Genomic DNA, 27,489 nt, shown 5'->3' on the forward strand with positions numbered 1-27,489 from the left:
GAGAATAATTACCAATCGAAACATTAAAGCAGGAAAAAACAAATGTATTTGTTTTATTTTGGGTTGTCATTTTCTGTATTCTTTTTTTAACCATTTTGTGTGTTTTAGGAGTAATTTTGTGTATTGTTTGCACAAACATCTGCTTTAATCTGCTGCAGCGCAGTAATGTCTGCACTCATAATCACACAATTGAATTCAGAGGCTGACAAGTTGAAACTCTGAAGTGTGAGTGTTGTTGGCACACTTTTGATGAGCCGTGTCTGTAAACCGCCTGGGATTTTCTAAAATAGAACAACTTCTGAAAAGAAGTCATTGTTCCTTTTAAATGTAAGCATATATAGAGGAACCAAAATTAGTCAGCGAGTGTCTCTGGAATCAGAGCGACTGGCACTCACTTTCACTGTAAACTCATTTTCTCCACGTCACAGTCGCCTATCTCACAGCACAGCGACGGCGTGGAGCTGAATTTCAATCGTTTCCTCTTTCCTGCAGCGCTTTTGTCTCAGGACATATAGCTGGAAACGGCCACAAGGCAGTAAAACATAATTTCTATATGAAATCTGATATATATCCAATAATAATCGAGCGTTAACTTTAAACACTTTTAGAATCCAAGCTAGACTCGCTGAGCTAGAAAGCAAAATTGCAGCACACATGGGGAAAAAATAAAATAAAAATCTACAACAGCTGAAATTTCAATTTACATCAGTGGTGTCAAACACTTCACGTGGACAAAATGGTCGACCACAGACCATGTCTTACCTGCCATATATCCCTGCTTTTCTCATTTATGCTTTAAGGAAAGATTTGGGCACTTTAAGAGAAACATAGCATAAACTCGTAGACTGGCATGGCAATAGTTTGTGCATTTCATTACCTTAACCATTAACTCATTGACTGCCATTGACGTCTATAGACATCATTTGGTTTAGTAACGTTGACTGCCAATGACGTCAATTATGTTTTTCAGTGGGAACGGGTGCAGTAAAGCCTTATGCAACTTTCATGTAAAGATTGATTGATGATTTTATTGAGTCAGCAGGTCTTTGGATGCCCGATCACAGGTAGCAGAAGTAGAAACCGCGGTTACTTCCTTTGATCTGACCGTGATCTCAGACGAGGGTAGGACGATGGCGACGAGAGCAGGAGAAGATCGAGAGAGAGGGAATGGTGAAGTCGGAAAATCACATAAAGAAAAATACTTGAACAGGTTTTGGTTAGCGGTGGTTCCCGAAGTAAGTGTGTTGGAGAAGATGATGGTGATCATTGCTAGACATTCAATCACTTGTTTTGCAAGGTAAAATAGCGTGTAAATGCATGTGAGGTATTCCCGTGTAATGTCGGGACCTGATTTTAGCAGGAAATACAATGGTTCTGATTGCTCTATGCATCCCTATTGTCCACATTCTTTGGAATACAGATCCACGCTTTGATTCATCAGAACATTTTCCTTTAATATTCAGCTACATTTGCCTTAAAATGAATGATAAAGCATATTTTTCCCTAATTATGAGCAGTAAATAACTGGTTTTCTTGTCCATCAATGTAGTTTATAAGTTGTCACTCACAAAACACTTTAAAAAAAAAAAAAAGGAAAACTTTTAAAGTTCATGGTCATTTTTCAGTTCAAATGGAAAGATTTCATCAGTGCTTGTTTTCCTTCCAGTAGTGGAAGAACTTTGACACTCCTGGATTGGAGTGAATCAAAGACGAATGGAGGAAATGAGCAGTTTGAGATGTATTGGGGAACGTGTCAGGCGGACATCTCTGTATTGTTGAGGGTAAAACTAATGACACTGTCTCTGCGCTCGGCCTCATTTTCCCCATTTCTTTCCCTCCGCCTCCTTCTATCCTACAGCCTCCATCCTTCTTCTCCCAGGCTCCAAATACAAAGCGGCTGGCACTTCCCATTGCCTCCTTGTCTTCATGCCAAGAACACACCAGAGGAGCACACACCCTCTGTGGCCACAAAGGAAGCAGAGAGGGCCAGAGATTAGCATGTGGAAATGATGCCATTCCAGACATTTACAGCTTTTCGTTGTCCGAGATGGTAAATGAAGGTATTATAGTCGCACGACCTAAGAATTTCAGAAGGGCAACAATTGCATAGATTGATTTTAGCGATGACCGCGAGGAGGGGGAGCAGCGTGGCAAACAGGTTGTTGTTGCGGGGTGAAGAAAAAAAAGGTTAAAAATGGTCAAGCGTGGAGTTTCGCTTGAACTAAAAGGACACTAAATGGCTGAAGCTGAGCCAGCGGTTGCCTGGGGCCAAGCTGTGACCCAGAATTTGAAAGACCCCCAGTGAGAAACAAGGAGGCCCCATAATGGTTTGAGCTAAACTGGCTCTTTCTGCACAGAGAGGTAACCCCATCTGGCATGCTGCGTTTAGGCTGCGAGATAATATGAAGTGGAACGGGGAACGGCGGAGTCTGAGCAGCCGCTGACAACGTGCTAATGTTTTAGCCTGTCAGCTCTCGGTGGGCAAAGACGGATGGTTTTCGAAATAGAATGTAATTACAGGGCAGACCTCTTTGTCACAGAAGGAACAATGCATTTAGTGTAGCGAAGGGTTCTTTTTCTGTCAGCTAAAAACGGAGATCAGAAACGAAAAGATTTCCAGAAAACAAACAAACAGCAAACACTTTCTGCCATTTAAAAATCTACCTTAAAAAAACATCATTTTGAATAAAATATTTATTATTGGATCAGTAAAGGGCAACACAATATGTTTGTTTGGCATGTTTCTTATCCTATTATATTCTAGGCTTCTCACCAAAGGTCATGGAGGACCTCAGTTCTGCATGTGTTTTAGATATCTCCCCGTTCCCACCTTATTGGCACATGTTGCCATGTTGTGCTGCATATTCTGTACACTGACTGTTTGAAACATGCTCAACAAAAACGTCCAATAAACACATTTTTCCGACTTCTTGCTTCTTAAGCCGAAAAACACTTTTTTTTTTAAAATCATCTCGTAGCAACAAAGCATTTCCAATGTCCCATTTCCTTGCTTTTTTTCTCTTTTCTTATTTTTGTGAAGCAGATTTGACTAAATTTAAGATTTTCAACCCCTGCAATGCATATGAGCTCAGTTTAGCCCGCAATAGATCAGGTTAATCTTATCCTTCTCAATTAATATTCTGCACAATAACCTTTACCGTCTTTGTTTCACTTGACGTACAAATGACAAGAACAAAAGCTCTCAGGTTCATGTAGTAAAAAAATATTGTTAAGTCAAAATGAATTCACAGACAGTAGAAGTTTTAAAAACAAGTGTATTTACAGTTAAAAAAAAAAATAGGAGTTTCTATTCATAAGTGTAGGACTTCTTATTGTCTATATTTTCCCACCTGAACTTTCCAAAATCGAACCAAAAATAGGGATTCATTGAGTAAGCTCTTGTTTATCATTTTATTTTTAAATGCATCAGAAGTGCGGAACAAACCTGCACGTCAAATCCCACAAGATTTCATATTGTGAGATTTTGCACGAGATTAAACATGTCAACATTTCAACGCTACACGTTAAACCATCTGTTTTACGAGGTAAGACATTATGAAAATGTGATTTTCAATTGCATTATGTTGGTTATAATGATTTATAATGGTTATTTGATTTATTCAGTGGCCCTAAACGTGCAACGGGAACTGTTGCTCTAAGATAGATACAAATATGAGGTTCAAATGAAAGACCTGTCAAGCAAAATTATCAATTTAAAATATTAATACCAGAATCAGGGTTCTCACCAGGAATTTTTCACAGCATATGGGGATCGCGTGGCGCGTGAGCGAGCACTGCTGGTGCGGAAAATTTTGAAATTAATAACTCTCTGAGGGCTGAATTTAGTGAAGTAAAGCTAAAGTTGGGTTTGGTTTTGTTGTTCCAGGCTTACTTTAAAGCTAGACGTTATTAGTTGAATTGGTGACGGTGATGATGAATGTAGTTAAAGAGTTACTCATGCTTGGTGTATTTACGTTCTCCACTAATAAATACTTCCAAGTGTGCAACAATTATTATGATGGTCCCTGCTACGTTGCTGAACACGGAACGTTGAGGGCACCATTGCGCCGTAGGGAAGCAAAATAACAACGTTGGGGGCCCCTACGCTCAACAGCGCTGTTGAGAACCCTGCCAGAATCAACCTGATCTGGATGACTGAGAAACTTAATGTTCTTAGATTCCTTTTTCACTGTGGCGTTTTAACCATGAAGTTTATCACTCACTTTGACATCTTCAAGTATTTTTCTGAAGGAAAATAAATGGATGTTTTCTCAGTATCGAGCAATGACGCTAACCTAGAAGACTAGAAGGTTCCTACGCTCGAACGGCCACAGATTAACAGTCGTCTCCGTGAGGAATGTCGGGCTTCAGTTATTTACAGGCGACTTCTTGGTGTATTTATGTACAACATTAGCCAAGCCTGGCCCGTGCATCTGTTTACTCCAATCTTTTCGATAACAAATGTTCCAACGCTTGCCAATGGTCTACCTGATTAAAAAGCCAATGCTGTAACCTTAGCTCAGGGGAGCTGGTGATTGCATGTAGGCAAATCATCTGGCTCGTTGCCATGGATACGGCAAATGGGGTGTTCGGGAGGGAGGGACCAAGGCGTGATGATTCATGTTATCAATCAGAGCGATGTTTTTCAATACCTCACATTGATGTAATCGCCCTAAAAACGCATTAACATTGAGGGAGAGCTCCGTGGAGAGATAACGGCTGGATATTCATGTCATTATTGAGTCAAACTCTGCCAGCTTCGAATGACGGATGTGCCACCGATACAGACCCGGGCTGTGCCGTGAATAAATAGGGTCTGTCCAAACGGCAATTAGAAAGTAAATAAGTAGAGTGTAAAGTCAATAATGAGGATGGGCTGGGTGTGAACGATCATTCAAGATTACATATTCATGATAAAAAGAAGCAAAGCAAAACGAAATGCACTCTGAAGCCATTCGTATTCGCGACACTTCAATTGAGGTTATTATGAACCATTTTCAATCACATTTGCATTTACATTAAAAAAAATCAAATGTTGAATTCATTGCAGTAACAAGGCTGATTTAATGAGGCAAGTAGAACGAGTCCTTAAAAATAATACAAAAATCTAAACATGCAAAATACAAACCAAGCTAGAAGTAAAAAAAAGTGAAAATACCAGAGTCTGAACCAAATTCCTAATCAGGCGAAACCGGAACAGATGGGAATGACGATACAATGAACAAGCAACCACTCAGTGTTCAAGCTTACCTTCAAGCTGCTTGGGACCTGTATTTCATCCAAAAGTTGTTCTCATGCACGACCGGTGCCAGTGCACCCCCAAAACCACTGCCAACGTGACAATTCTGGCATTTTTACAACTTGGTGGATGTTGAAATTGCAGCTTTCCACAGAAACAACCAAAATGTTATGTCTCCGAGTAGCGTTAAGTCACAGGGAAAAAAATGAAGTAAAATCACTTTCCACATCGGCATCATCTTTGCATTCTGCTCCGGGATTCTTCACACCAAAATGCAACGTACACAAAATATCTGAAGTTCATGTCACATGATAATTTGGCAACAAACCCAATGTTTGTGATGGAGTCAAAAAAACGACCTTCAACATTTGTTTGGGAATAAATTGTATATTTTTTTTCTAATGAAACACATTTGGTTTATTAATCTTTGTGGCCTATGCTGTTAGTTATCGTCCTGAGGAACTGCAAAGTAAGAATGAAGTAAATCCATGTCTATGCATCTGTATACAGAACTCCACATCCCACAATGCAATGCATTAACTTTTCTCACAATGTTTACAAGTGGAGATCAAAACAAACATTTGAGCGCTGATTTCAAACTTAAAGACCTTTTTTTTTTTCCAAGCAACTGATCTTGGATTTATTAATCCAGGGGTCCCCAATCCTGGTCCTCAAGAACCACTATCCAGCATGTTTTAGATGATTCCCTCTTTCAACACACTTCATTGAAATGACCAGGATCGTTGTCAGGCTTCTGAAGAGCTTGACGATGAGTAAATCATTTGAATCAGGTGTGTTGGAAAAGGTAAACATCTAAAACATGCTGGATAGTGGCTCTTGAGGACCAGGATTGGGCACCCCTGTATTAATCGATGAGGCCACACTATGTTTTAATCTGATGAAAAAGTCATAGTCTCCCGTATATTTCACTAACGCAGGGGCTGCAAAGATTCTAGTCTGTCTGCATGTTGAAGTTTACACTTATGTTCCTCTCTTGCACATTTTCTTAACAGTAATACATGACCACACACAGACATTTGTCATGATCATTAAAGCGGTGCCAATGAACCCTTCACAATAAGAGCCCTTATTACGCCACTGGCACAAAGGAGCCATAAATCGATGTTTGTCATGAACCCTGAACAACCAAATCAATACCGTGGTGTCTCCGAGGCCAGAATGAGAACCTTGAAGATTTCAATCAGATACACATGGACTGTTTGTAGGCCAGAGTGCAACAAGGTGGAAAAACACACATTGGATTACATTATTATTAGTAAAACATGAGTAAAACCCTTTCAAGCTGAACTAAACCGCTCCAACATCATTGAACTGTAGTTTAAAGATTGATCACTGCAATAATGTCAGCCACTGTTTATTATTATAAGAAACATGTGTTATTAACGGTTCTGTGGGAGAAGACAGACGTGATACAGCCTCTAAACTCTCATTCAAGTTAATCAATCTTTATATGAATTGTTTGTGTAATCGCGTTGTTGCAGTCGGGGATGCCTGGGAGGCATCAATTAGGCAGATAAGCAAATGAAAACAAATCACGATCTATCAAATGTTTGCCTGCCGCCTGCTTGTGTGTCCGGTTAACACAAGAAAAACAGGAAGTGAGCTGGTGCAGCAACTCGATGGATCGTAAATCATACGACGAGCAATCAGGGCAAGCATGGAGTTCAAAGTTAAATCAAAACAGGAGAGTTACAGGACTTACTACTGTTTGCAATAAATCTAAAATTATTTTTGATGATGAGGAGGAATGTAGAGCGTCCGATTTTCAGTTTAAAATTCTGTTTTACAGTTTACCTAATTCTATTGCGTTTCAGTTTCATTGCTGATTGGATGTCATTACTGGCTTAGGGTTAAATCTGGTAACTAATTATTATGCTTTAGAGGTGTGAAAGGGAACGTGAGGTTGAAATCACCATGTCCTCCTGTTTACTAGACCTAGTCACCTATTTTTTTGCGAATAATATCATGGAAATGCGTGATATTCTCCCAAAACATGCAGGTGAGGGTTTAGTCCGTGTCGTATAGCTAAATAGCTCCGTCATTCTGCAAAATTTGATATTGTGTGATTCCCTAGTGCTATATTGTGTGAGATTTACTACAAAGCATTTAACCACCTATTTCAATTCAACTTTATTTATATAGTTCTAATTATAACAATGTCATTTCATCACGCGTATGGGGAAAAATTGTGTGTAAATGTGTGACAGTGTCCCGAAACATGCATGTAAGGATATATTCTGCGTCATTGAAGCCATTTCCATTTCAGGAAGTGATTTTTGTGATTTCTGTCCATTTTGACTATTACTAGCCTTCTTCTTTCTTCTTCTTCTTTGTTGGTTATTGGCGTGGTGCAATCAACTTGAATAGGTGCATATCACCACCTACTGTACATGTTTTATTTCATACTATCAATGTCCGAGGTCAACCACACCAGCCTTCATAGTATTATTAGCCTTAACATGGTATTATAAACATCTCACATGGCTGACCTTACGTGTTAAGTACTTGCTATAAGATTTATTTTTCAACATTTCAAATTTTTAGAGGACTACTGTATACTGGCTATTAAACTTCCCAAAATCATACCAAACATGCTAAACAGGGTTAATAGAGTCAACTAGTTGATATTCTTCAGATGACGTACAGATGCTTAAATTTTGATGTGAAATTATGTCGTGAAAAATTTGACATACATGTTGCTACACTTGCTAGACACTAGCACAAAAAAATATTCATGATATGATTCCTAAACATGCATGTGATGTATTTTAAATTTTTGTCCTGTGCATCATATGTTAAATATTTCATCCACAGGAGGACAGTTACATTTCATATGCTTTTGTCGTGGATCCTTATTTAAAGGTAAAATGTATCTCGAGTTTGGGAATTGGAGAGTCACGTGCAAAAGCCACAATGTGGGAAAACCATGCAGTTAATAGATGTGATCACAGCTTCCTGGTGAATAATACAGACATGTTAATTGGCTGGTTTAATAATTGATGGTGACCCGTGTGAGGGAGGAGTTCTGGGAGCTGCAGAGAATAAAGAAAAGACTCGTTGTCTTCCAGGAAAGGACTGAACAAGGGAGGTTGTGCATCTGGATTTACAAAGGCAAAAAAGAATCATCTTATGGTAGAGTTGATTTAACTGCTGTGCTGAGAGAGATGTAGGGCCCATAAAGAAGTCACGTCTCCGTCTGCGCGGGTCACCACCCTCAAACCAGTGCTTCCTTCCCTCAGGAAGCAACAGAGTCAATAACCGACATGGGCTTTAATGGAGTTCTGAGCATCCAGTAGCACTCACTGCTGCCAGAGCACAGCTTCAGATTAAACGTGTGAAAGGGCAAGACACAAGCAAAAAAATACTCTCATACTGCAGATAACTATTCACATTCCTATGATGCGCCACATATTTTCCATCACAAAATGTCCCCCTGACCCTAGTCACATCCACTGAGTGACATCTTAGCGTGGCATACAAGGTTACGACTGCAAACAACAATTTTCAGATCGTTGAATCAAATCGTAAGCTCCGAGGAAGAATCGGCCAACGCAAGATGGACCGATCTTGGGTAATTTTGTCAATCTGTGACAAATTTTGGTTGCTCTTGGCCCCGGCTTGACCAGCCTGAACATTGGTGCTAACTTATTTACCAGCTAAAGATATACTCAAGACAACACAAATAATAAACTGTAGATAATGTACTCTTAAAATAAAATATAAAAAAAAAAAAAAAAAGTAGAAAATGTGTCCATTACATTGTGGGATGTGGAGAACCGTAGACAGAAACAAATAAGTATTTTTGCCTACTGTGATTTCTTGATTTTGTCCCCAAAAACTCTGCCAAACTGACTTCCCAACACACTTATGATGTCTTAAAGAATTGAATGTTGCAGCAAAAAAATACCAGATGTTTATTTTGGGTTTTACACGGAAAGATTCAAATTTGGCCAAAAGTGAAAGTCTGGTGGAGTGAGATGAACAAACGAGAACACAAATGTTGTCAAACCAATCACGGTCCTCCTTCTCTGGTGAAGAAACACAAGAAATCACATTAAGAAATTAATTAAGTATAAAAGTATTAATGCAGGATTGGTTTATTTTCCTATGAAGACGCTACTTCAGTCAATCGCATTGAAGTGAAGAACGCACCCCAATGAGGGTTTTCTCCAAACATTTATTTTGCCACGGTTCGTTTCCCACTTTTCCACAAAAGGAGACAATCTGCTTCATTCTTCCTTCATTAACATGCAAATCCTCATCTTCAGAAGGAAAAAAAGGGGCTATGATGAAAACTAAGCTCTTGGATGTTCCTTTGCGCTTCTATTAGCAGGACATGCCTCTTTGACAGCAATCTCCCACCTGCCTAATGTACAGTCAGACCTGGTTACTGTAGCAATTACCAGTGCTCAGGTTGGATTAATTGAATTACCGTGTGGCTCCTCCGCACTCTCCTGTGAGCACATCAATCACTGGGCAGAAACTACGCTGGCCCTTTGTCACCCTCCTCCATCTTTATGTAGAGAATATGTTACACTTCATTTATCTACCAGCAGCCCTTGGGTGGCAGACTCGTTTTCTAACATATCGCTCTTCTTAATCAAGCTGCCAGACGACTGAGGGTTGCTAATTTAAACCTGTGTGATGTTGGTCCACAAGAGCATTGCAAACAACTCAAACCTTTACAGCAGACATGGCAACTGGAGGCCCGGGGGCTCAGTTAAGGCACAAAAAGACAACAAAACTACACTCTATAACTCTAGAAACCCAAAATGACTACAAAAATACACAAAAAAATGACCCCAAAAACACAAAACATATACAAAATGAGAGACAAATATATACAAAAAAGACACCTATAAAAACAACAGGAACACTAAAAATTAGTCCATAAACACAAAACATGAACAAAATGTACAAAAGGTTATCAAAAATACACAAAAGGACTCCAGAAACCCAAAATGACTACAAAAATACACAATGACTACAAAAACACAAAACAACAAAAAATATACAAAATGAGAGAAAAATAAATACAAAAATGACTCCACAACAAACAGGAGCACACAAAATGACAAAACTACACCACAATTACTCCAGAAAGCCAAACAACTTCAAAACTACATAAAACCCCAACATAAACCCAAAAACACAACAAAAATACTCCAAAAACACACACTATGACAGAACAATGCACAAAAAGACAAAAAAAATCCAAAACAACTACAAAAATACATAGAACGACGTCAAAAACACATGCAATCACACAAGAAATACACATGCACAAAATGACTCCAAAAATACACAAACCTTTAGTTTTTTCCTGTATTAATGCTGAGACTGGTCATTATTGTAAATGTTGACATGAATGTTGAAAATGTGGCCCTTGGTATACATTTTTAACAAGTTTTACAATAATCTATATTTGCTTTAAAAAAGATAACATTTGATGTTAAAATGGGTCAGATTCTTTTCATTTGATATTTGTGTTCTATGTTCTAATAAATGCTTTGAAAGCTGTGTAATAGCTGCTCAGACGTGCATTTGAGGAAAGCTTGTTATGAGGAACATTAGTGATACATTTACTTTGATAATTCATCAAGTGAAACCTGCTTTGTGACACCATGAATGGTTCTTTTGTACCACATGACCTTCCAGCAGTGAAATACAATAGCCTTTATTTGAACAGCTGGATTTCGACTTGAAGAACCAGGTAGCTTTTCAAAAGCCGCACATGCAATGAATAGTTCCGTGCTGCCTCTGTATGAAATGGTGCTCGACTCCGAATTAAATGCCACTCTGTCATTCCTTGTCCATTATTAGCCATTTTCAAAAATCCAAGGAGAGATTTCTGCTCCGTGCGGCTGCCAAACTGTAATCCTGATTGAACATGTTTTGTTCCACTCGTAGCTTCCATGCTGGAACGATGGATGTGGAGGCAATGAAAGCTTAAAAACAACATCTGAGGGACGCCATATGCCAAATAGGTGACAATCCTTTCTTTTAGATTGCAGACACACACACACACACACAGGATAGTGTTTGGGACTCAAACTGAGGTTGTGCTGGAGGTGGAGGCTGCCGTACCTTTGCCAAGGCGACCGGTCTGAGCCATGCCCTGATAGAGCGAGTGGGTAAAAAAGCTTGTTTGGTGCCATGATATCACCACACGGGCAGCTGCAGATAGCAAACATGGCAAGTACGACAGCGTCCATGCCTTTGAGCGCAGACACAGAAAGGAAAACAATCCCATGTATGCCAGTAAGCCTGGAAAAGACCCTTAAAGTGGCAGGAAAAGCCTTTCCAGCTGAGTGGAGAGACATTTCCTCCTGTAGTAAACACTTAAATGTGTTTTAATTTTAAATGCACTTGAAATAAACAGCTTAATGTGCGCCAGGGAGGGGGGGGAAATGGATTTGCAGAAAGCATTTCAGAGAAAACTGTTGGAACAGAAAATGGACGGTTCCAGAGGGGACGGCTTTCTTCTTTTATGGGTTCAGAGACTTTCCACAGCGAAGGTTCCCCCCCACTCTTTCTCTTTTCTCTCTCTGATAGAATATATGGATGGATCCCTGTGCTGTGATAAAACTACAGCCTGTGAGACAAGGAGGAGAGATCCATCACGCTGAGGCGTTGGTTTTAACCCGCCAATACGTCGACATGTTTCGTCCATGCATCATTTACCGAGCCCTGCAACAGCCAAATGACTCAGGCTTTGGCTGCAGTGTCTCCCAAGTTCAAAAGAACACGGAAAAATCCTTTAAAAGTCCAAATACTTGTAAATTCCGAAGGTTGTTCGTGGTTCAAATGGACTCCATTGAAGTCTATTGGCTCTGCTGTTCCATGTGATACGGTTAGAGCCTCACTTTGTTTGAAGAAGCTTAGTACCAAACTCCCATCAACTTTCAATGAAAAAAAGTACAACAGCATGATAGAGCACAGGCCTTCCCTCCACATCACTCCTACAGCCTGGAGGCTGACATGCTATGTTGCAGGTTTCCACAGGATTTAAGGGGAAGAAAAGCAGTATTGACATTTACTGTCCTTGTTTGAAAAGTATTAAGACTTGCCACCGGGCTTAGAAACAAAAGACACAGTGCTTTAAGTGTTAAAATAATGACTCAGAAGGGTTCAAAACAAGGATCAAAACAATAACTAACAGTCCCTAACAACTAATCTAGGGTTAGGGTTGGATAAATGACAGAAAAATCCATCTGACCCTTTTTTCTTCTTTTCCGTTTCTCTTCAACTCAAAATCAGGACCCAACATGACATGGAAATGACCCACGTGAATTTTGTGGGACAATATCACACATTTACACACTATTTTTCACCGGAAAACGGAAAGTGTGAGATTTTGAATGCCCGTGATCCTGTTCAAAGTGTGGCGCTACGTGTTATGATTCGACCGGGGATCATGTTATACTGTGACTAAAAATGAACGCAGAGCTTCATCTGAAACGTGTTTTGAATGAACAAATGGTTCAGATTATTATGACTGAATTCATATTAGTTTAGCTGTTGAGCTATGGCCCTCAGTCTAATTTTGTGCGGCCCCCATCACAAATCCCCAAAAATTGTTTTTTCAAGAATTTGGAAGGAATATAAAGCCAGACATAATACACAAAATAACTCCCAAAACACACAAATTGACAGCTAAATGCAAAAAGTACACAAGTTGGCTCATACAACACAAAATGACAAAGAGACACAACAACCACTTAAACAAAATGACTAAAAATAACAACACATTACAGAATAGCTCCAAAGACAAACAAACTGTCAACAAAATTGCACAAAATGACAGGGAAATACAGAAAACAACAACAAAAATGCAGAAAGTGACCCCAAAAATAGAAAAAAGAAAAAAAAAAAAAAAAAAAAAAAAAATCGACAACAAAAATTTATAAAATGACAGAAAAATACACATAATTACAATGAGAGCACAAAAATAACAAAAACACACAATGACTCCAAAAACACACAAAATGGCTAAAAAGTGACAAAACAACACCACCACAAAGACAAAACCCTCCCCTCCCCCTGTATTAATACTCAGATAAATTAATATTCCAATGCTGGCATAAATGTTGATAATGTGGGCCTCTGATCAGATACAGTCACATTTTTGTGGCCCCCGCTGTGATACAGTTGCCCATCCCTGGTGTATTAGCTGAACTGGTGATCATTTTACCTGGTGACACTTCACTGCAGAAGCATTACAGCTCCAATCACATGGCTATGCAGCATATTGTGCAAAATGTGAGGGTTATTTGCCGGTTGAGGTTTAATTCAAGGTTTCACAAATGATGTTTTGGGATCATATGACTCATTTCCACGGGATTTTTCCTGTTAAACGGGTGGCTAAGGTGCTAGCATTGCTCAACAATCAATCATTTCCATTTACGTTAAAGCGTAATGACCATTTCAAAATTAAATTCAAAGCTATAAAATTAGCTTGTCCAACTTTTTGTAAATAATGGTTCCAAACATTCACTGAGAGTGAAACGTCTACAAACAAAGCAGTGAAACTTTTGTCCAACCAATGGAGCCTCTCGCCCTCCTTATGAAACACAAACCCCAGAATAAAAGTCTCGTAATGTCGAGTGTAATACCTCATAAAAAAATGCTGACAGCTGCCAAACTGATACGATCAGGTCAAACCAGTGAACGCTCAAACCTGAAAGTGTACAAACAACACAATCCTGGAAACAATGTCAACTGATCCCAAAGTTACAGAACCATCTGTTGACATGGTGAACTCCAAGGGTGGCAATGTTGTGGCCCGGCTCCCCTGAGGCCACCCTCCCCATGGGTGATCAATCACACTCCATTTCCTCACGTGTTCATCAAAGCTGCAGACGCCTTTGATCTCTGACACCTGAGATATTTGCACCTCTGTAAGCACCAGCGAGGCTCTTATTTTAACCACGTCAGGTGAACGCATCAGGTGTGAGGGACTGATGGAGATCCAGGTGGTGTCTACGGAGCGCCCGGCACCTGCTGGCTGTCCTCACCCCCCCACCCCACCCGGATCGGAGGCCAAATTCCCAAGATGCCGCAGGGCAGCTGCTGACAGGCACTACTTTGGATATTTCCCCTGGCCTCCGTCCGCCTGCCCTGCGTGGCAGGGGCCTCCTGGGGTCAGCTGCCAGGGGCGTGCAAAGATGTGGGTGGGGGGTGGCGGAGGTCAAGGAGTTGGAGCTGTGGTTGCAGGGGGCGACTGTCCCAGGTTTTACAATGAAACCCCACGATAATCACTTTCACAATCCAACAGCTCATGCTCGGGAAGGTTTCTGGAGATCAGGTTACATCTGCTGTGTGTGTGCATGTGTGTGTGTACGTATGTGTGTGTGTGCCCTCTACAACCCCAACTGTGACCTCCCCACCTCCACCTGTCCCCTCCACTCCACCTGCCTTATACAACCTTGCCTTTATTCAAGACAACACTGAAGACAAATTCCCGTATTATATATATATATATATAAAAAACATGTTTACCTTAGTTTTATTTTGAAAGGGGTTTGAATCGAGCCACCATTCCTCTCCGTCAAAGTCAGTTACAAAAGAAAGATTACCATTCAAAGTCATTCCTCAAGACAATCTCATGACTCCCGAATATTTTTCCAAAGTGGCGTCAAAACAGAATAAATCAAGCAGGCACTCCATTAGAGGAAATAGGAGAAATCTGTTTTCATAATCTTGACGGCACCTCTGAGAAAAACCTTCGACAAATTGCTGCTTTCAGAGCCTCCGTAAAGAGACCGTGGAGATACGTAAGGAACGGCTGCACGCTGAGACGGATAACACAAATATTCCACAGTAGTAGTTTCTCAGTGTTTTTGACTTCCATGAAAATTAAAACACAAACAGGCAAGAACAAAACATTTTTTTTTTAAAACACTCTGGAAATTAAGTTTGATAAACGAATGAACAGAAATGTGCTACAACACTATATTTAGTTAAAAGAAAAGTCAAATTAGGAGAGACTAGACCACAAATGGTGTATTCTCTTCGATTCAAGTGAAATTGGATATATGCTTGAAGCAAATATTCCCAATTTAAAATGAAATAATTTAAAGTAATCAATATTTTTTTTCAAAATAAAGGGAAAGTTAGTGCAAGCCAATTCAAATGAAAAGCAGACATATAGGTATCCATTATTGCATGCCCATGAATTAATTTGTTTAATTGGTTTTTTTTTGCAACAACTTTTAGAACTTAATTAAATGAATATTCTCCAAAAAACGCCAGTTTTTAAACTCTTATAAAACACATCAGTGGAAATTTTTAACGTGATGAGAAATGAACTCTAAACAACACAAATAGCATCAGTTTACACGTTTATATTTAGTTTCCTTTTCATCTGCTTTACATACATTCTTAAAATGGGTAATAACCATATTACCAATTTATTTCTGTAAAATCCCACAGGGTTTTTTCGCTAGATCTGACACGTTTACAGGCTACTTTCAAATACAGAAATAAATCAACAATGAACAATGTTCCAATAATACAAACAATTACAAAAGAACAAAACAGCCATATGGAGAATTTATTTTTGAACATGTAATGTGTGATTTTGGCCCAAATATCACAATATTATGTGATATACATATATATATATACATATATATATTTTTATGTCAGTGAATTCTGTAGTGTCCGTTTGTTTGTCTGTGATCACAGAAAATCAAATTACATAAAGAGGCTTGTAATGTGTTATCAGGGTGTATTTATTTGTTTTTGGATACAGTACTGAAATGAGTTCAACTTTCTTGTGGTTTTATTCAATTGAACAAATATGTTGATATGCACTCAAGTCAAGTAGTGTTCATTATTTCATAATACCAACTGTATGCTTAGATTAAACTTGGTCAAAGTGCAGTAATTCACAAGCTGATTTGTCAAAGATAAAACAGTCTTTATTGACTTTGCATATCATACATTGTAAAATATTAAAATACAATTAAAAAAAGGACTATTTCACCATGCTTTTCTTTAGATACTTCATTTAGGACCAATTACTAGAAATTCTTTTTGTTAAATTTTGTCAATTAGAAGTAAATACATTATGACTGATATATAATGTTACTGTTAACTTAACAATTGAGTTTTAGGCAAAAACCAAGGATCAACAACGACACAAGCGAACCCTGAGCGTTAATGAACATTCGTATTCAGTTCAATAGGAGTCAAATTGAGTTTGGTTACGAGCTGGAGCAGCGTTAAGTGTAAGAATGAACCTTCGTCGCCAATGACGCTGTGGTCCGTCCACAACTTCCCCTTCCTTGGAGTCCTTCCGATCAAGGATTTCCAACGCAAACCAGTAAATCCTCAAAGAATCTGCAGTTTTTTGGCAACAGTCTGCCTTCAGTTTTTAAAAATAACACTATATAACCATGATGCTTTTCAGCAGATATTCCCTTATTTTAATCTGTTTTACCTCAAAACCCACTGTACACAACGTGCTATATGGGCTGCAGAGCTTTGGTTAGTTTTTGACACCAATCTCCACTTTCATCATTAAAACCAGTTTTGCTTCACACTTAAAGCCAGATTTACAAACTGAGGACTGTAATTTATTGCAAAGCATAATAATTCCCCTTTCATTTCTTGTGGCTTCAAATCCGATGTACACGAGGAAAAGCATTAGCAGGAAATCCAAACTCTAGTCCATTTTACACAAAAGATTTGCCAACACACACACAGACACACACACACAAGCCTCGGAATGTGCAAACAGACTGATTTCAGCATTATTTCAGCTCTGAGTACAGTTGTGTTAAAGACGTGTGTGTGTGTGGTGGAGTTGGCAGCACGCTGCCCCCTGTGTTTAAAGGGTCAGACATGTTTTTATGAAGGGTAATTAACCCATTAAGAGATCAGGTTAGGCCTAATCCGACCGGTCCGGGTTTAGACAGGTGAACGGCGGGGTGTTGGGTAACCTAAGCAGGGCGTAAAACATAATAGCGACTTCTCCGCAACACAGACCTCTGCCTCACTTCACAGAGCTCGTGCTTGACCTCCGTGTTCCCCCTTCGAGTGTCCACATCCACAACAAAAGCCCGACAGGTTGTGTGTGGTTGTTCAGCGCGATGTGATGTGAAACGTAACGCTGACCCGACGGGTTAGCCGTGTCGGGTTTCCGCTCAACAAAAGGAGCAGAATTCAATCAGCAGTACTCGACTGTAGCGGCGAGGAACCGGACAAATGTCAGTCAGACGCACCAACGTGTCTTACAAACGTTTTTTAACATTTCAGGACAAAAACAATGTCATTATTGGAATCAAGTTCCCAATATCTGCACGAGTTCAAATGGTGAGATTTAAATTAAAAGTTTAACATGCACTTTAACCGTTTAGCGCTGTAGCTTTAGCTTGAAGATCAAGTTTCCTGATTTGTTTCCTTAAAATTCTTTGTTTATATTTAAAATATATCTAAATTTAACTGGTGGTTTTAAGGTTAACACTTAGAGAAAATAAATGAAAAATTAGATTTTAATATGTTCCTGTTTTTCACGTTTGAAATTGATTTTCTACTTACAGAACAGATTTAATTCCAATTTCTTGGAAAAACAACATTATTGAGAGAAAATGTAAAACTTTATCACCAAAATAAAGTCTTTTAAACCAGCTGTGGTTATTCATGTGTATATAAATCCAGGGTGAAGTTTAAATATCACACATCTGTCCAATTGTCACATGAATTCAATTGTGCTTTTCTTGAGTTTATTAAACCTCCACACTGTAGAAACGCTCTCTCTATACTTGGAGTTTGTACACATTCAATTATTATTTGATGTTGAAAAGTCTATGTATATTTTGTTTTGCATTTTTAAATTTAGGAGTTAACTTTATAAAGAAAAAGTTTTTTTTTAAATTAGTGTTTTTCATGAATATAAAGTATGGCAATTGAATAATCTTTAGAGAATGAACCACAGTAGGTAAAATAAATAGGTATAAAATGTAATTAATAAAGCATTTTGTGCTGTTTGGAGCTTTTGTCTTATACAGACAGAATTATACGGCTGATTTAAAGCCTCAAATTCTCTGTGATTACAGAAAATAGGCGAAAATTAACTTTTCGAAAGGATATTTTGGGAGAAGATCCTGCATTTTCACCAAATTTTCACACTTAAAACGTGGTTTGATGTGTAGGTACATAAAAGACAGACAATCAAATATCGCGCAAGATTTCTCACAAAATTTTGAGCAAATTGTTGCATCCTGCACTTCTGAAGCACAGAAAAATGAATATATTCCCCTTATTTCAACTTTAATCAAGTTTTAGGAACATTGAGCATGTCAGCAATTGTATCAAATTAGGGAAAGCCGATAAAATGTAAACAAAGAGAAATTTCGAATAATCGGAAACAGACACTCCGATCAGAGACCGTAATGACTGACCCATGGCTTTGCTAAAGCTAAAACTTTAACACCACATTGTCATGGACGTAATTTTGGTAAAGACAGTATTCAGTTTTCTTAACCACATTTAAGTTGCCAATATGTTACTGTATGTTATTTTGAAAATTCCATGCACAACTTCCAAATGCCAAAATCCCAAAGGGAAAATCCTTACGACACGTTTGCTTGTGTCAACTGTATAATAAGCCTTTTCACACTCTTGCTCTGGTTCAGTTCTTGCGCATTAGGTCAAAAATCAAGAGGTATAAACTCGCCATAGCTGACAGCAAGTCTGACAAAGATTTAGATCATTTTTCCCCCGTTGGAAAAATTGCAGAAACGTGGTATCGGTCTCCAAGGTAGAAATGCAGAGTTAGCTGCTAAAGCTAATGCTGCACATGAGCTAAAAATTCAGCTTTTTCCTCCTGTTTTTCAACAGTGATAAATCAGCTCAACAGTGCCTGTTCGTCTTGTGCACTTCCTTCAAATTTGTAAAATAATAGCTTAATAAAATTAATCATGGACCTGGTTAGTGAATGGTGTACGTCGTAATTTAACCTTTTCAAAGTGAGAACGCATACTGCCGTTTTCACACCGGAAATCTCGCTTTACCATCAATAATAACAATTATGGGTGTTGGAAAAAATCGATTCGGCAATATATCACAATATTACGTCGCACGATTCTCAGATCGATTCCAAATGCATCCATATCGATTGTTTTTTATTCATTTTTTTTACCTTTATTCAACCAGGAAAGTCACTGCAGGAGACATTAACTGCACAAAGAAGTGCGCTGAAACCTGGGCATGTTGACCAGCTTGTGTTTTTTTCAATAAAAGCTAAAAATAAAGAACTAATTTTCTGCATTTATTTGTTGTTCTAGGGATATACCTCAGTTAAGATGCACTAAAGTCAAAGGTGGTTTAAAAGCCACAGGCAGACTGTATGTTATTCTTTTTATATTTTAGGTTGTTGGAACATGGCATGTTAAAGCCAATGTTTTGAGTGTAAATACATAATGTTCCCATGAAGGTGTACACATGTACAAATTTTTCATTTTTTAAGTCATATATTACATTTTTTAAATATCAGAATAATGGCCTTATACTTTAATTTCGGTTATATCGTATTGCATCGTGGCTCATGTATTGGGATACGAATCGTATCTCCAGATGCCAGGCAATACACACCCCTAATAACAATGCATTTTATTTATAAAATCTTTTCAAAAACCCTTTACAGTTGTCAAAACAATTACAAAAGTCAAAAAACAAAACTACCAACAATAAAGGTAAATAGAGAAAATGCAGGAGGAGGTCGGTTGCTTTAATACGGCTTCTCCCATCAGTTTTTAAAAGTGCTCGGGTCGGCTGAAAGTAGTAGTAGTAGTAGTAGTGGAAATCCCTGGTCCAAAAATGTGTAATAATAATAATAATATGAAACACTAAAGATCTCTGGAACAAAATTACAAGCGGTTGGAAATATCAACAGAGTGAACAAGCTTGTTGACGTTTTTATACCTCTTGACCTATGACCCCCCCAGCTCGTGCATGCGCAGTTCCAGAGTGTGAAAAGGCTTATAGGTCTGATGTCGCTGTGGGTTCTTGTTTTCTCATCCATCTTTAACACTTTCCCTAAAGCTTGAGTTTGTCCTCCTCTCACATGCTTTAAATCCAGAAACACAAAGTAAAAAAAAAAACCCTTTCTAGATCTTGGATTTCCTCTTTTCAATCAGGCTTCAAACAAACGCAAACTTAATCAAAAGCTCTTTAAAAGCGAGGTCAACAGAAAGACTCTCAGGCATTCTAAAGAAGATGAACTCTCCGCGCTGTCCGAGGAGATATATATTCCTATTTTCATTCAAGGGTGCTTCTGTTCTTAAATGGCCAACATGAGGGCAAACCGGCACTGAGCTCTGAGGCACGGTCCAAATTCCTGAGAATCTTGGCAACTGGTCGGGATGGATGGGACCCTCATGGATATAAACCCCCACAATGGATGAATAGGTAAACAGAAGGGGTGTGAGAGAGTGATGGCAAAAAGAAAACATTCACCCTCAGACGGGGGGGAAGCAAGCGAGCGGGGATCTGAGTAAAAAGTTTGTCTTCACACCCCCATTGGCTGATGCATGTAGTGTTAACTCAATCAAAAGGTGAATTATACGTCCCGAGACACTCAGGTAACCTTTCATTACGGTCGTAATCCTTCTTAATAACAGCTGCCATGTCGGCCTTGCCCCATTAGACAGAGAACCAGTGAGAGGAAGAACCATTATTCCCCCTGAAGGCTTGAAAAAAACATAACACTCACACTCCACACACACACATTCACATACACACACACTCGCAGTGGCAGATGATATAAATCACACATTCAAAAACCCAAAATACAGCACAGAAGTTTTCTATTCTCCGAAACTATTTCTAGAAAGCAAAATTTCATCAGAACACAAGCTTTCATCAACGTTATCTTATTTATTTTACTTAAATTAGAGAAAAAGTCGTTTTACTTTACTTTTAGTTGATGTGCTTGTTGGTTGAAGGAGGACAAGGGTCAGCTGGTAAACAGGTCCATTATTTCAGAGCTTATTAGTTTGATTTCTGACTATATATTTCCTTATGTTTCAGGCTAATGAAAAATATTCCAGTTTTGTTATAACCACAGAGCAATGGTTCTAAAACAACGCCAAAAGTCAAGACAATAAGTGAGCAATTTTTTTTTAATATTATACATTATCAAGCTGCAGTTTATAAATTATGTATGCCTAGTGTGTGTGTGTGTGTGTGTGTGTGTGTGTAATCCAAGTGAAGTTAACGTGTCATATTTGACTCACATTTGTGATTTAGAGTTGAATTCAATTTAAAGTTATTTAACTATTTTACAAATTTAAAAATGTAATAATAAAAATAATAATAAAAAAAACTGTTTACTCAACAATCTATTGTGGAAATAGTGTAAAATATTTGCATGTGTATTTTGCTTTAAAAAAAATTACAAGATTTACTATTTATATTTATACAATAAAAACAAACTGAACTAATACAAGTATGTAAAGTGTATTTGAAATATATTAATATATTGGTTCATGTGTTTAACAAATATGAAATAGTATTGATTTGAATGATATAACGTTTACTTCAAAAGTAAAAAAATAATTAATTAATTAAAATAATAAGTTTCCCCAAGTAATTCAAGTAAATGAGAAAAAAAACAATCATATGTACTTATTACATTAAGCACCATTTTGTGTTATTGAATTATATTTAGTTGACGAGTTTAATCCACTAAATAAATGATCTAATTGCTGTGTTTTTATGTACCTGTACCAGTCCAGGCCGTTGTCGTAGTTGCGATCGAAGAAGTGCGGCTCCGCTCCCACGGCCCTGATGTCCGGATGAACCCGCAGGAACTCCAGTAGAGCCCGGGTTCCTCCTTTCTTCACCCCGATGATGATCGCCTGCGGCAGCTTCTTGCTTCCCTCTCCGAGCGGGCTGACTTTACCTGCAAACCGAGGCGACAACCTCCGAGGAACACCCATCCCTGGAGGAGGCAGCACCGGAGCCTCGTCCTCCTCCACAGCCGGCCGTCGGACGCTTTCCTCGGCCAGCACCCTTGAGCTGCGCCTCGCTGCCCCGTAGCCCCACAGCTGGGGCTCCCTCAGCCCTCTCTCTGCCCGCCCGGAGGAGGCTGTGGTACCACCAGTGATGGTGCATTGATGGGAGAACATGTGGAGGAGGAGGAAGAGGAAGGTGAGGAGGAAGCCCAGCATGAGCACTGCTCTCCGGGGATCCGGTTTACGGACGCGGCTAAAAGCCATTCCGGTGCCGGTGCTGGACCCATGTCCGCCGCACATCCCCGGCTCTTCCTTCCATGAGGAAAACACGGAATAAACCTTCACCCATGACAACACTCGCCTCTGGAATCTATTAAAAATGACTTTTTAACAACCGAACAGGTGAGAACAGACGAGCCGGGCACACATGGGCTCACACAGGTGTCTGAAGCCCACTGGTACCGGTAACCACTGCTACCCACTGATACCCGTCCTCCGTCTGGATGCTGACACACTCACAGCCAGCTGCACGTGGATAGAGTTGTAAACTTGTCTCACGCGTCAAGTTTCTTGACAGCAACTCTCTGACCAATAGGGTGAGGAGAAGTAGAGGGCAGCAGCCAATCAGCGCTGTAGGTAGGCGGAGACAAAGGTAGACATGTCAAAACTAAACTAAACGAGACTTACGCACAATTTGTCAAATAAAGGACTATGGAGGTAGATTTGTGTCTTTATTATTCCATAAAACAAATACATAAAAAAAAAAAAAAAAAAAAAAAAAAAAAATAACTTTTTCAATAAAAAAGAAAACTCTTCAAATGCAATTATTCAGGTCTCAAAGATTTTTTTTAGTTATTATTATTATTTTTTTGTTTTGCATTTGAACACGTTTGTTTCTTTGATAGAAAATATTTACTTTTGATTGAAGTAACCTTTTTTTAGATTGAAAAGTTTTTTGGGTTTTTTTAGTTGAGTTATAAGGACACAAATCTACCTTCATAATGGACCGTATATTTAATTAACCCTTTTATTTATTTAATCAGAATCTGAGTCAGAAACTTTAATAATCCCAGGGTTAAATTACTTTTGTGACAGTGGCTCCAAGTAGAAACAAAAAGGTAAAAGGAAACAATAACATATATAACAGCAATTCTCAACTGGTGGGTCGGGACCCAAAAGTGGGTCGTGGACCTGTACTGGGTTGGTCGCAGACAGCTGGTAAAAAAAATAAAATATGAAAATACTTAATGTTTCTCATGTTGGACTTGTCTTTTATTTTGAAATAAACTTTTCTTTTGACAGGCATAATGTGAAATGCATGTTGCACAGGAAAATACATAGATTTATGTTTTAAAAAAGAAAATAAATATATGTGTGTTTTCATTAGCTATTTTTAAAAAAATACATTTGGTTGGTTGAATTCTAAGAAACAGTGGGTCACGATTTAATGACCATGGCGAGATGTGGGTCACGGGTTGAGACCAGTTGAGAACCCCTGATATATACGATAAAAACATAAAAACATAGGGACTAAGACATTGATTATAGTAAAACAATAATGGGAATTAAATATGCATGCAACTACAAGTTCATACATGCATAGTCAGCTGTCTTCAGTACTGACCACAGGTGATATAAATTATGTATTAATATTTTGGCAAAATTTGTGGACCAAAACTAACAAAAAGTAGCCTAAAGCAAAGCTAACTTTAAATTTTATATATATATATATATTCATATTATATATATATATATATATATATAATATGAATTTTAAACACAACAACTTGTAAACATTGCTTTAAAATTGTGTTTAAAGCAAACACACAAAATGACTCAAAAACTCACATAATGACAGGAAAATACACAAAACAACAGTAAAAATGCCAAAAAAAAACCAAAACAAAAAAAAAACCAAACAAAAACCCTACAAAATCACAATAAGATGCACAAAAGAACAACATTTTTGGATCCTCAAACACTGAAACTTCCTCACATCCAAGCCGGGCCACCAAAGAAGATGGCCTTTGCCACAAACTCCTCTTTATGACTCACTGGGGAACAAAAAATTAAAATACTGATAACAGGTCACATTATTTCTTTACAAGTGAGCAGGAAAGGGACCAAATGTTTCACATCTGCTGCAGCCTCTTCGTGTATTAGCATGAGAATGATGGAGCAGTGCTTCAATGCTGCACAGCTCACTGCCCCAGAAAGAGGATGGAGAACTCACCCTGGGTGTGTAAAGCCAGGACCAGATGTCCCCCATGTTGTCCCCACAATACCAGAGGGTGTCCCACATTTAACAAGCCACACCCCGGGTCTTTTCTCTGTTGCTCCGACACTCAACGCCTCAAATGGAGCGTGATGACGCCCGGGGTTCCTTCACAGGGGGTCACATTGCTTCACATCCCCTCAGAAAACACCCCCACAATGATGAAGCTTTAAAATATATATTTCAATGGCAAGTTAAATTGCGATTTATGTGAGTTTTTAGTCTTTTTATTTGTTTATGGAGTCATTGTATGTATTTTTATGTCATTTTTGTATTTGTTGTTGACATTTTGTGTGTTTTTGGAGTCATTTTGTGTATTTTTACTCTTGTTTTTGGAATTTTTTTGTGTGTTTTTGGTGTTTTTATGTAGTTTTTTTGTAATTGTTGTCAGTTTTTGGGTTTTTAAAGTCATTTTGTGTATTTTCGTAATTGTTGACATTTTGTGTGTTTTTGGTGTAATTTTGTGCATTTTTCTGTCATTTTTGTATTTGTTGTTGTCAGTTTATGTGTTTTTGGAGTCATTTTGTGTATTTTTCTCTTGTTTTGGAATTGTTGTCAGTTTATGTGTTTTTGGAGTTATTTCTATGTTGTTTTTGTAATTGTTGTCATTTTGTGTTTTTTTTTTTTAATTTGTCATTTTGTGTATTTTTCTCTCATTTTAGTAATTGTTGACATTTCGTGTGTTTTATGTCATTTTTATATTTGTTGTTGTCAGTTTATGTGTTTTTGGAGTAATTTTGTGTGTTTTTCTCTCATTTATGGATTGTTGTTGACATTTTTAGTGTGTTTTTGGAGTTATTTTTACATAGTTTCTGTAGTTGTCATTTTGTGTATCTTTCTATAGTTTTTGGAACTGTTGACATTCTGTGCATTTTTCATATTATTTTGTATGTTCATGTTGTCATTTTGTGTATTTAAATTTTATGGGCGTAAATCCAAATCCATGGCTCTTGCCATATAATGCTGGATACTGAAATTAAATTTATTTTTTGAGTTCAGCCCTTGGTCAAATGTAACATAACCTTTTTTTTTTACACAGGAAGTTGCACCCATACATAGAGAGTAATGGCCCCATTAATATAATAATAATAATGAATTTTTTTTTTTTTTTTTAATTATTCTAAGGGTAAAAACAGGAAAATTACAAACTGAAATAGAAAAACTCATTTAAAGGTTTTCAAGATAATAAATGTCTTTATTTTACACCTCATACAGTCTGTTAAAAAAACAACAGAACTCTATCAATTTCATTTTTTAAAAAATGTGTAAAAATGTGAATTATGGTTTTCCATCTTGATGTAGATAATGATAATTATTATAATTTATCAGAACAAATGTTTAATTAATGCACACACTGCTAAATATTTTATTATTAATGATGGAAAAGTGGGTGGAATTAAATAAATCATGACTCCTCACACTCCTTTTCTCTTTTTGTTATCATGCCTGTTCACATTTGTGTATTTTTTTCCTTTGTTTTTGTATAATTCTGCTACATATTACAATAAAACTTCTCTATGTGACTATGTGATGAGTAGTTCACATGGGATGAAAAGTGAACTGTCCCCCTAAGATAGAAGTTAAATTAACTGTAAATGAAAGTCAATTTTTACTCGTGTGAAGGACAAAGACTATAGCCTACTTTCACAAAGTGCCTCTAAATTGTATTTAAAAGCAGTATTTAGAGAAAATGTTACTTTGTTGGTAGAAAAAGTGTCAAAGAACAAAGAGAATCACATGTGGAGCCGAGGTGCTGATGAGGCCCATCGATCTCATGCCTTTGTTGTCATCAGTGGCGTCTGATTGTAGGCGCTCGGAGTCTGGGGTGTGCCTTTCTCTGCGTAACCATCGTGGGTTCACGTTTGTGCAGTGACACACACTTCCTGAGAAGAAAAACAGCATTAAGGGTATAATTACACACTTTGGAGCTGGTGCTTTTAGAGGAATATGCCAGCAGTACGAGCAGGCATGTTAAAACCTAATTCAGCTTTCATCTTCGCCGTTTAAACCAAATTGCAGCACCTTGGTTTCAGTGACGCAGCCGTTTTGGAATCTTGGACGCCGAGTCGTGGTTTTTAAGCTCCAACAGAGTTCAAACACAAACTGTTTATAATGCTTTGGATGTACTCGAGGATTTAAACTTTACATATTGAATAAATACTCACAGGAAAACCCAGTCTGTGCCAGAGCGGAGCCAAAAAAGGCCAGACTGAATGTTCTGTAATGCAGGGGTTCCCAACCTTGTGGTCAGGACCCCATTTGCAGGTCACGAGACGCTGGGAGGGGGTCGCCAGAGGCCTTTAAAAATCTAGGAACATTTTTTGAACAATTTGAGCCAATTTTTGCTAATTTTTACCCTTTTTCTACACCAAACTTGCCATATTTTAACCTAATTTCATCACTTTTTCCACATTTTTGCTCATTTTAATGCGTTTTTGCTACATTACTCCCATTTCTGCCACTTCGCCATCAAATTTTAATGCCTCTTCCGCACATTTTTTCCACTTTTTCAGCACTTATAAACACTTTCCATGACTTTTCCCATCCATTGTCACATATGTTGACTCATTATTTGTCACTTTTAACCTCTTTTCACCATATTTCATGCTTAATTTTGCCAATTTAACCACATTCACAAATTGTCATGCCCATTATTTACCAGTTAAAACTTTTTCTGCCATTTTTAAGCCAATATTGACACTTTGTATCCTTTTTTTTTTTTTTTACCACTTTTTCTGTCCATTTTTGGCCACTCTATTTTCCTACTTTTAACCAATTTCTGTGGGTTTTAAAATCAAATTTCACCACGTTTTCCACCACTTTTGGTCACTTTTAACACATTTTGTTTCTGAATAAAACAAGGATTTACATCTTTAAGATGACTTTATACTATGGTGCAACCAATAATAATAAACTTCCTGGATAACAGTGAGTAATATTCAGATAAATGTGTCTGTTCTTTATTGTTCCTGTCTGTGTTCAGGTGCAGT

The 27,489-nt window shown here is 38.0% G+C and overlaps 1 protein-coding gene across 1 annotated transcript in view; it reads right to left on the bottom strand.

Moving 5' to 3' along the window:
* LOC114481386 (heparan sulfate glucosamine 3-O-sulfotransferase 3A1-like) overlaps positions 1-22,746 on the bottom strand; it is a 35,782-nt gene extending 13,036 nt beyond the window's left edge. The window contains exon 1 of the mRNA XM_028476183.1: positions 21,992-22,746. Coding sequence (XP_028331984.1) covers positions 21,992-22,524 — 533 coding nt within the window. The 5' untranslated portion in view covers positions 22,525-22,746. The remainder of the gene's footprint in view (positions 1-21,991) is intronic.
* Between the last annotated feature and the right edge of the window lie 4,743 nt (positions 22,747-27,489).

The sequence above is a fragment of the Gouania willdenowi genome, chromosome 19 (genome assembly GCF_900634775.1).
Source record: "Gouania willdenowi chromosome 19, fGouWil2.1, whole genome shotgun sequence".
Taxonomy (NCBI): domain Eukaryota; kingdom Metazoa; phylum Chordata; class Actinopteri; order Blenniiformes; family Gobiesocidae; genus Gouania; species Gouania willdenowi.